This window comes from Hordeum vulgare, chromosome 5H (genome assembly GCF_904849725.1).
Source record: "Hordeum vulgare subsp. vulgare chromosome 5H, MorexV3_pseudomolecules_assembly, whole genome shotgun sequence".
Classification (NCBI taxonomy): domain Eukaryota; kingdom Viridiplantae; phylum Streptophyta; class Magnoliopsida; order Poales; family Poaceae; genus Hordeum; species Hordeum vulgare.
Window position 1 is genome coordinate 527,470,567 of NC_058522.1, and position 10,191 is coordinate 527,480,757.

The 10,191-nt window shown below is 49.2% G+C and overlaps 1 protein-coding gene across 1 annotated transcript; it reads right to left on the reverse strand.

The window, feature by feature from the left end:
• Window positions 1-3,824: 3,824 nt before the first annotated feature.
• On the reverse strand, window positions 3,825-7,031 carry LOC123452256. The gene is made up of 5 exons (XM_045128885.1): window positions 6,398-7,031; window positions 6,143-6,301; window positions 5,972-6,070; window positions 4,302-4,412; window positions 3,825-4,198 (listed from the first exon to the last, which is right to left on the reverse strand). Exons 1-5 carry the CDS (start codon window positions 6,902-6,904, stop codon window positions 4,013-4,015), a joined length of 1,062 nt encoding a protein of 353 aa, XP_044984820.1. The 5' UTR covers window positions 6,905-7,031; the 3' UTR covers window positions 3,825-4,012.
• Window positions 7,032-10,191: the final 3,160 nt, after the last annotated feature.

Below are 10,191 nucleotides of genomic sequence, written 5' to 3' on the forward strand. Positions count from 1 at the left end.
CTGCCGGCGCCAAATCTGGGCCGTCTGTCTGGTGTATCGGACGGCTGACGTCCCTCCGTGGACAAATCTGGGGGATATCTCTTGCAGCCGCTCTGAATCTTCGGGCTAGAGCTGTTCTAATTAAGACGGGGAGTTTTCGGTGCAGAAATCTGGTCATTAGTTTTTTTTCAAATAACTAAGCCAAAAGTTTTGCCTGTCGTACTAATTCAAAAGAGTTTTACTAAGGAATAAAACATTCGGTCGCGTATATGGTTTACTCTCATGTCATTATAACACACACAAACGTCTAGAGCAACTCCAACGCGTCGACTCATTTCTTCCGTGCGTGTTCGTTTGGGACGCAACGAACAGAAAAATCAGCCTAACGCGTTAATTCAAACGGACGCGCGTTCATTTTTCGTCCGCTCGCGGCCTATTCTGGACACAAATTTGGGCGTCAATTACGTTGTCGTGGACACGGGGCGGACACGTGTCTCGCGTGCGTTCTCCTTCCCTCGCCCGCAACGCGGCATCATTGTCTTTCCTTCTTATCCCCTCCCCCTCCACCCACCCGTCGTCCGCAAGCACACAAACCCTAGACCGACGACCCCATTTTCCCCGGCCACCCTAGCTCTGTAGCACCAAATCCACCGGTGGGGTACCTCCTTTATCCCAGTGCGGGAGGCCTATTGATGGATCTGCGGCGGTAAAACAGGCCCGTTTGAGTTGCTCTTAGCGTCCGTTAGCACCCACAGCGGGCCTGCTTTTTAATCTTACTAACAACGACAGTTGATAACATGGAGACATACCTTGATACCTAAAAACTATCGCAGCGTGCTCATTCTAAATCTTCCACAAAACAAGCATGGGGAAGAGAAGCAAATCCCTTTTCTTGTGCCACCGATGTCATTTTGTTCGTTGAAGTTGGTCATGGAGCACCACCAATCCGTGGTGAGAAGTTGTCTCAATCTTCGGTGTGCAAAACCACCATCCCGGGGCAAAACTTTATCTACTCCTACATACCCCTGGCATATCTACATTTGAAAAGCGTGTCTGTAACATTTTTCGATTCTTGTTCGCACAATTGACATAGACTACAACTAGGCAAACCACACCGTTGAAGACAATCCATTGTCCAACCCTGTCGTGAAGGATGAGCCAAGAAAATAATTTATGCTTGGGCGGATTCCAATTTGCCGAAACAGCAGGCTTCAAAATGAAAACATTCAAATCTCCGAGTTGTGCCTTGTATGTCGTGGAGGCCAAGTAGGTGTTAGAGCATCTCTAGTTGCACCCCCAACAGGCACTTCCTCGACCTTTTTTCGCTCAGGGAGGGTGGGACGGCCCAGCCGCGCCCCAAGAAGGCCGTTTTTCGCCTGCTCGGGCCGAAACTCGCCCTGACGGTCCTAACCCGAACCCAGCGCGCTAGGGGGCGCCCGCGGAAGGAAAACGACGCGTCGGGCCCCTTGTCAGGCAAAAAAAGCATTTTCTTCTCCGAAACCGCCCCTCGCACACCACAACTTCTGCCGCTGTGCCGATTCCGGCGCCGCCCCATCTGCCTACCATCGATTCAAAGGCTATCTCCCCGTCGGCTTCGCCGCGTTTTGCCCCTCCCCCTGCCCCGCTTCTTAGTGAGTCCCGACGCACCGGGCAGGTCCGTGGCCGCGCGGACACCACGCCGCCAGGTGTTCGTCGATTTGCCTGGCCTATGGACTCCGACGACAACGAGGAGTTCGCGGCGCTACCAGGGGAGGAAGCTGATGCCGGCGCCCAAGATGAGGATCACCTCATGGTCCTCATCTCTCTGGCCGGCATGTTCGCGAGCAATGCAAAGCCATGACGAGGTGGCTCGGAGTCGGGCCGGCTGAAGGCAAAGCAGAGGCATCGACTGGAAGGCTATTATTTGCTCTACACCGACTACTTCGCAGACGCTCCTCTGCATAGCGACAAAGTATTCCGGCGCTGTTATTGTATGAACCAAGAGCTCTTCCTCAGGATTGTGAATTCTATCAGGGAGTTCGGCAGCTACTTCAAGTGCAAAAAGGATTGCACCGGCACACTTGGATTCACCTTGCTCCAGAAGTGCACGACAGCTATGAGGATGCTTGCGTACAGAGCTTCAAGTGATATTCTGGAAGACTATGGACGCATGGTCGAGTTCAGCATCATTGAGTTTTTCTACAAGTTCTGCAGGGCGGTGGTGGCAGTTTTTGGACCTCAATATTTGCGATCACCCAATGTTAAAGACAATGCTCGAATCCTAGCACATAATGCAGAAAGAGGATTTCCTGGTATGCTTGGAAGTATCGATTGCATGGATTGAAAATGGGAAAATTGTCCATTTGCTTGGCAAGGGAAGTACAAAGGCGCCAAAGGAGGTTGAAGTGTGGTACTTGAGGTACTCTGGATTTGGCACTCCTTCTTTGGTATGCCAGGAACTCACAATGACATCAACGTACTGCAATGCTCGAATGTCTTTGCCAAGCTTGTTGAAGGTCATGCTCCTCCAGTTAACTACGAGGTCAATAGACACCACTACAATAAGAGATACTACCTAGCAGATGGCATCTACCCGAGATGGTCCATATTTGTGAGGGCTATCTCAAATCCCGCACCAGGAGGCAAGCACTCCTATTTTGCCAAGCGTCAAGAATCTTGCCAGAAGGATGTCGAGCGGGCATTTGGTGTGCTTCAATCTCGCTTTGCTGTTGCCCGGTACCCCGCTCAGACTTGGTCGAAAGATCAAATGTGGGAAGTCGTGACTTGCTGTGTTGTCTTGCGCAACATGATCATTGAGAGCGAGCAGGAGGAGCCAGTGTTTGACACTGAACCATATTACAGGCAAGGTCCTCTTGTCCAAGTTGAGCACCAGCTACCAGCAACCTTGGACTGTCTTCCTCAAAATGCATCAGGAGATCCGAGATCCACAGGTGCATTAACAACTGCAACACGATTTGGTGGAGCACCCATGAAGGCTCAAAGGCAACGCCTAACTCCATTTTTGATTTGTATTGACTTGTTAATCTATTTTTGATTTGTATCGATTTCTGTGATGAACCATGTGATAAAAAAATAACTATTGTTGTTCAATTTATGCTGAAAAATGTCGAATATAGGCCAAAAGTGGGCCAAATTTATGTCGAAGGTTGAAAGCGACAGCTGGAAAGCCGAGCCACCCCCCCCCCCCCCCACCCACACACGCCGTTTTTAGCGCCGACCGATCCCTCACGCGGCGCTATTTCGGGCCACCGGGGGGTCGAATGGCTAGAGATGCTCTTAGAAATGGTATTGTTCCAAACGATGGTGTCTCTTTTTAGGGTCCATCTTGTCTAGCTATATTACCTTAGAGAACACTTACATCAATGGCATCTTCCTTGTTGTTCCAAAGGTGAGTGCCCAAACAATGTTTATTAGAGCTTATAAATATCACTCACCCTTTTTTTTGGAATCTGTCATGAACGATGTAAGTGTTTTGTGTTAATCAATAAATTAAACCATGATCACATTCCTTCAAACAGAGACATACTTCCTCCGTTTCATAATGTAAGACGTTTTTCAACACTAGCGTAGTGTCAAAAAACGTCTTACATTATGAGACGGAGGGAGTAGTTATCATGTGTTGCTTTTTTCCATCTAAGCCCATTTGCCCCCTTTTATATTTCAGGTGAAAACTTCTTTCAAACATGAGTCCAATAATATAATTTTGCGACATATAAGTTATATTTTTGTTAGTCAAATCTGTGGAGAATACTTGTAAATCCAAACAGAGGAAACAGTCGTAGAAGTATGTCTGTACTGTACTCTCTGAACATTGTAAAAAAAACATCCTGGTCACAATTCAGAAATCACGAGCAAAACGTCACGGCTAAATCTCTCCCAGGAAAAAACATATCAAACCATCAGAGTTCATACATCTAGCAGGCATCAACCATCAAGAACCAAAGCACAGCCAAGATCACAACCACACGCACGCACAACATAGCACTAGCACCGTTATTACACAACAACTCTGACCCCCGAGCTCACTCACGGTCTAAAACAGGTTCTGGTAGACCTTGTCTTGGACGGTCCGATGCACTCGCCGCTTGCTGCTCCCGGTGCCCGAGATGGGCTTGTGGTGGTTGTCGGAGCTCTTCGACATCGGCCTGAGGCGTGAGCTGGAGAGGTGGGGGTCTGGCCTCCCCTTGATGCGGTGAGAGCTCAAGGATTCCTCGTACTCCTGGAAAAGTTCAGGGGCGAGATGAAGGGAATGCTTTTGGCTGCTTGAGGGTAGAATAAGGGGCAAAAATGGATGGAAACTGTGCTGGCAACAGTGGTGATACCTCGGATCTGCTCTTGGAGAAAGGGGTTAAGCAGGGGTTGAGATCCTTGACGAACATTTCGTCGGGGCTACCGTAGTTTGGTGGCGTCTCTGCTTCGCCGATGCTGCACTCCTGCGATCGATGACAGCACATAGGAAGAACAGAAACGATCAGTCATTCAAGTCACACAGATAGGTGAACATCAGTCATGCATTGTAGGATTCATTTGTGCTGGAGGTATTTTTATGCTCTTGTTGCAACAGATAGTTTGCAAACAGCGAGAATGATAAAGCTCTTGAAAAGAGTTGGGATTTGGAGTCTGAAACAGACTAAACAAATTAACCATGAAACATAAGGTAAGGGATTGTCCTTGCAAAATTGACGGTGAAAGAAGTGCTTTCCAATATCACTTGCAAAAAATAAAGAGTATGAACTGACTATGAGATAAATCTAACAACTTAACATCAAAACAAGGTGAGAAGAACTGGAAGTTGTTAACAATGTGGTGTGCCCATATTTAAAAAGAAAGCAGGCCAAAACATGAGACAGTAGACTAAAGTTGGGTTACTCCTGCTGTATCTGAATTGAGGTGTGAGGTGTACGTTTGATTAAGCCATCAAAGTCCATGAGAATATTGATAATAACGGGCGTTCCTCGAAAAAAGAGGACATAAGAAACACACATACCAAAACGTTCTAGAAGCACAATCCAAATAATTAAAAGCATGATTCCAAAAAAAGAGAAGCATTTGCAGCCCCATAAAAAGATAAATTCTCCATTTGTATAGCTTAATGGCTGTTAAACATTTGTTAGGCCCGTTTAACAGTAATAAATATATTAATGACAGCCCAATGCAAATGTCATTTATAGAGCTTAATGGCTGTTAAACATTTGCTAGGGCCATTTAACAGTAATAAATACTACCTCCGTCACGGTTTAGAAGGCACGGTTAAGTTTGCGTGCATTTCCACAACACACAAGGTTTAAGGCGCATTGCATTTACTCCTAGCAGCTTATTAGTACTCTGTTGTACTACTTCTATATGCATGCGTAGTGTGAATGCTATTTTTTAACTCATTTTACATCCAATCAATAACCACCTAGGTCTTAGAGAATTTTCATGCATGCCTTCTAAACCGTGACGGAGGGAGTATGTATTCCCCTCTATCAATTGTAACCTGGTAGTATGGTACAGTGTGTTAGTATGAATCTTTTATGAAAGCATAATTCGTTCAAATCTGCTCCTTCCACTATTTCCATGGACAATTTGCATAGCAAAGAAAGATTGACCTGGATTTTCCTATGCGCTCTTTCTCATGTATAAATATGTATACTTCTCTCTGTTTCTTATAAATAGCACGACTAGTAAAATCTTGTAGAAGACCGGCTGCCAGTGGCCAGTGGGGTGACCGTTTGTTAACCCGTTGCAGTTATTAAAACATCAAATTCTGGCATTGGCATGCTTGGCCTCAGGGTTAGTACTATTTTTTAACCATTGCCCATGGATTACCAGGTTCCAAAAGAAATTTGTGTTGCAAACGTGGTCAGACAAGTCTGAATTCAAGAAAAGTACTAAAAACAATTCACAGAGTAATATGCACACCATCTAATAGTGAGAAATAAAACTGTTGAGGCCGAGAAGAGACACATTCAATCTCTTTACAGAAGAATGGTGGAGTAAACGATCATACCAGAGAGAAGGCAGTCTCCTCGTTAAGCACGGGCGTGCTTGGGGAGGAGCAATATTCATCATCAAAACATGATCTTGAGGTGTTCTTCTCGGCCTTTACCTGAAACAATAGCAATCGAACATGAGACTGGTACCGAAAGATAGGAATGCATCAGAAATCGTAAGAACTTGCCTGGGCGAGCTCCTCGGCAAGGCATTGGATCTGCCCGGTGAGAGTTGAGATCTCATCCCGGACGTGGCGGTCCGGCTCCGTGTCCGGGAACAGGACGGCGTCCTTGAGCGTGCTGATCTCCTCCCGCTGGCGCAGGCACAGGTCCTTGAGCCGCTCTACCTACTCACCATCACCACGATTACTCCATCAGGAATCGATAACACAGGAGGAGAGAAGGATACGCATTCAGTATTCACGAGCGTAGCAGCGGCGCACCTCTTTGTCCTTCTGCTGGAGCTGGAGGCGGAGAGCGGCGATCTCGTCCTCCTGCTCCTTGCTCTGCGACAGGAGCTCCCGCTCGCTGCGCAGCACCATGGCGAGCGTCCGCGTGTTGGCGTTGCCGCTGTTCTTGACCTCCGTCAGGGCCTTCCTCTTGGTCTCCGACGGCGCCTTCTGGAACAGCTTCCGCGACAGCCCCGGCAGCTTGGCCCCGCTGCCGTTCTTCGCGGGGGCGGCGGCGGCGGCGGGAGGGACGGGGAGGAGGTTCTTGGCGCTGGGCTTCTTCTCCATGGAGATGAGCCTCCGGAGGACAGAGCCCAGGTTGCCGTGCGGCTGCGGCGCCTGGCAGCGCAGGTCGCCGCGGCCGGATCTGACCGCGACCAGCGCCCGGCCCCCGTGCTGCCCCGGCGTCCCTGACGCGGCCGCGGCGCGGCGCGGGGACGGGGAGGGCGACGGGGAGTCGTCGTAGGAGGCGTAGCGCGAGGCCGCGGCCGCCTTCCTCATCTCTCTCCTCCTGCTAGCTGCGTTGCCCGGAGCCGCCGCCGCTTGGCTACGGGCCTATGGCTGGAGTGGAGTGTCGTGACGCCGCTTTTGGTGCGTGGCGTGCCTTTACGCGTGGAGGGATTGGTGCGGGGGGAGCGGAGGCGGCCGGCGGCGTTCGAAATTCGAATTGGGAGCAAATGATGGCGTCGTGTTGCGTTTCCGGCTCCTTTTTTGGTGCCTACTGTTGCATGGCAGTGTCGGCGTCTTTTGCTGCACGCCGAGCAGGGCAGGGAGGGGTCGGGTCTGTGCTGGGCTGCCACGTTCGGGGAGGAGCAGGGATCCAAAGTTGAGGTCTCGGAAATGAGGGAAACAAAATCCTTCAAAACAATCACAGGAGCGATTTGCTAGTTAATACAGTAGGAGTTAAATGCAGAAAATAACCACATTAAAATGCTAGGTTATGAAAGAAGACCGTTCTACAATTTTATTTTGTCAAAAAACACCTAATCTATGATAAAGATTTTGGATAAATCACTTACCCGTGGATTGATGAAAAAGGATTCTCCCGCTTTATATTATAAAGAAACAGCCAACCCATACAATCAACTAGATGGGGCCACAGCACAAACAAACCCAAAGAAAAAAGAAAGAAAGAAAAGAGAAAAGATTACCGACACCCGCAGCTTCACGAAACGAAGATGGCCGACAACCGTTGCACCCTCCGGAGAAGTACCACCGCATGCCAAGTACTGTGAAGCCTCGCCTACCAAGCAACACCTTCAGGAAGGAAAGCGGGTGGTAGTGGGGAAGGGGTATCACTGACGCCCCTGATGAAGGTTCGGCGGCGCCCATGGGCGCAGTTGCGTCGGTGGTGGACGAGCCGCGAGGGATTTCTCCCGTCCCGAAACCACCACCATCACCTCGGACAATCGGAAGTGCACCACCTATCATGTCGCCCATCAGCTTGTGCCACCACGGTCACCGCACCAACTTCATCGTCTTATTAAGGCCACCAACACGAGACCTGCAGGGAGGACGGGGAGATACCAGGCTCGGGGCAACCGCAACGCAGCCGACCGGAGGGAACAACCTCCACCACCTCGCGGAGCCGACTCGACGTAGCGACACGAACTTGCCACGCCATCATAGGCCCGGATGGACCCCAACGGGTCCGGACAATCCCAGCTACTACGTTGTAGCAAGTCGGCCGCCGGAGCTATCACAACCACAGCCAAAGCCGCCTCGTCGCATCACCAGGGAGCCGCGCCGCGGCGACCCAAATCGCCGATCTGTCCCAACCTATATGGGGCCCGAAAGGGCCCAGATCTAGGACGAGCTGGCGCCACCGACCAGCCGGTGGATTAGAGCGCTCTCTTGATGTTTTCACTCGTGAATCCTGCCTTTTGATGACATGGCATAACAGCTCGTGGGACGGTGTTAGACGGGGTTTGGTCCCGATACAAAATACAATCTCTAAGTTTTGTGGGCAAACAAATACGACATAGAACTTGGCTCAAATAATGTGTTTGTTCACGTCGGCTCTACCAAACCACGCTCTAGAGAAACTAAAAAAGTGAAATAGGAACCAAACACGCCCTTAATGTCACAGTAATCATCGCCTCGGGAATGCCAACCCAAGGCGCCTTTAGGTAGCAATGGCAGATACCCATATACCACGGGAAGTAGGGCTGAATCTTGTCGTAATTTCATAGGGTATGATTTTCAAAGGAAAAAAAATCCTATGTAGTCCTTTGGTTAATGGGTCAAGAGTGAGAGTCACATCAGTACGTTACATAATCATCAAGAGTAAGAGCAGGGTTCGACTACGGAAAAAAACAAACGAAAAAATAAGAACGACGTCCATCCTTGCTATCCCAGGCTGCCGGCCTGGAACCCATCCTAGATCGATGAAGAAGAAGAAGAAGAAGCAACTCCAAATGAACAATCAACGCGCTCGCGTCAAGTAACCTTTACATGTACCTGCAACTGGTGTTGTAGTAATCTGTGAGCCACAGGGGACTCAGCAATCTCATTTCCAAAGGTATCAAGGCTAGCAAAGCTTAATGGGTGAGGCATGGTTAAGTGGTGAGGTTGCAACAGCGGCTACGCATATATATGGTGGCTAACTTACGAGTACAAGAGATAAGAGGGGGAAAATCTACGCATAACGGACGTGAACTACTGATGATCAAATGAATGATCCTGAACACCTACCTACGTCAGGCATAACCCCACCGTGTCCTCGATCGGAGAAGGAACTCACGAAAGAGACAGTCACGGTTACGCACACAGTTGGCATATTTTAATTAAGTTAACTTCATGTTATCTAGAACCAGTGTTAAACAAAGTTTCCACGTTGCCACATAACCGCGGGCACGGCTTTCCGAAAGATTTAACCCTGCAGGGGTGCTCCAACTAGTCCATCACAAATTACCACAAGCCGCATAGAAATCCTCAATCACGAAGCCCGCGATCTCGTCGGATTCCCTGGTGGAAAACCTCAACTCTGAGATTACCCAAAGCATCACCGGAATCCCGATGCACAAGATATTCCGTTAAAGGTAAAACTAATCCAGCAAGGCCGCCCGACGTGTCGACGATCCCGATAGGAGTCGCGTACCTCGTTCTCAGGACACGGCGGATGAGCTAGACGTCGGGATCGCTAAACCTCCGGGTGACCAGAGGGGCGCCAGACATCGCTCAGGTGGGGCCAACACTTATGAGGAGCACTGGCCCGGGGGTTGATTAAATTATCCTCGGGGCCCGGGAAGTCCCTATGCAATTTTATTAGGTGATTAGGCAAATGTAGTACCAAAGTTGGGCCTTGCCAGACCAGCTTTAATCTAAAACGAATTATCAAGGGGGTCCCCATAACAACCCCGATCGTGTTGGGAGCGCTCGTTTATGGAACATAACACCGGTAGCCGAAACTAAGGGGGGCAAAGGTGGAACAAAACACCAGGCTAGAAAGGCCGAGCCTTCCACCTTTTACCAAGTATATAGGTGCATTAAATTAAATAGCATTTAATATGGTGATATAACAAGGAACCCACGCTTTCGCATGGAAGCATATGCACCTCCAACTAGCAACGCTATCAACAGGGTTAAGCAAGCGGTAACATAGCCAATCAGTGGTTTGCTAGGTTGAACAGGTTGAAGGTTTCATGGCATTGTTGAGAGGCTGATATTTAACAGGTGGTAGGCAACGAGACATAATCGGTAGAAGCGATAAAACTAGCATGGCAATGATAGTAATGGTATCTGGGGAAATGATCATCTTGCCTCAGATCCCGCTTGGAAGAAGAATG

Coding starts and splice junctions, on each gene's coding strand:
- LOC123452256 (XM_045128885.1), bottom strand. CDS start 6,904: ATGAGGAAGGCGGCCGCGGCCTCGCGCTACGCCTCCTACGACGACTCC. Junction 6,071..6,142: donor TTGCCGAGGAGCTCGCCCAG/GCAAGTTCTTAC, acceptor CTATTGTTTCAG/GTAAAGGCCGAGAAGAACAC. Junction 4,199..4,301: donor TCTCCAAGAGCAGATCCGAG/GTATCACCACTG, acceptor GAACTTTTCCAG/GAGTACGAGGAATCCTTGAG.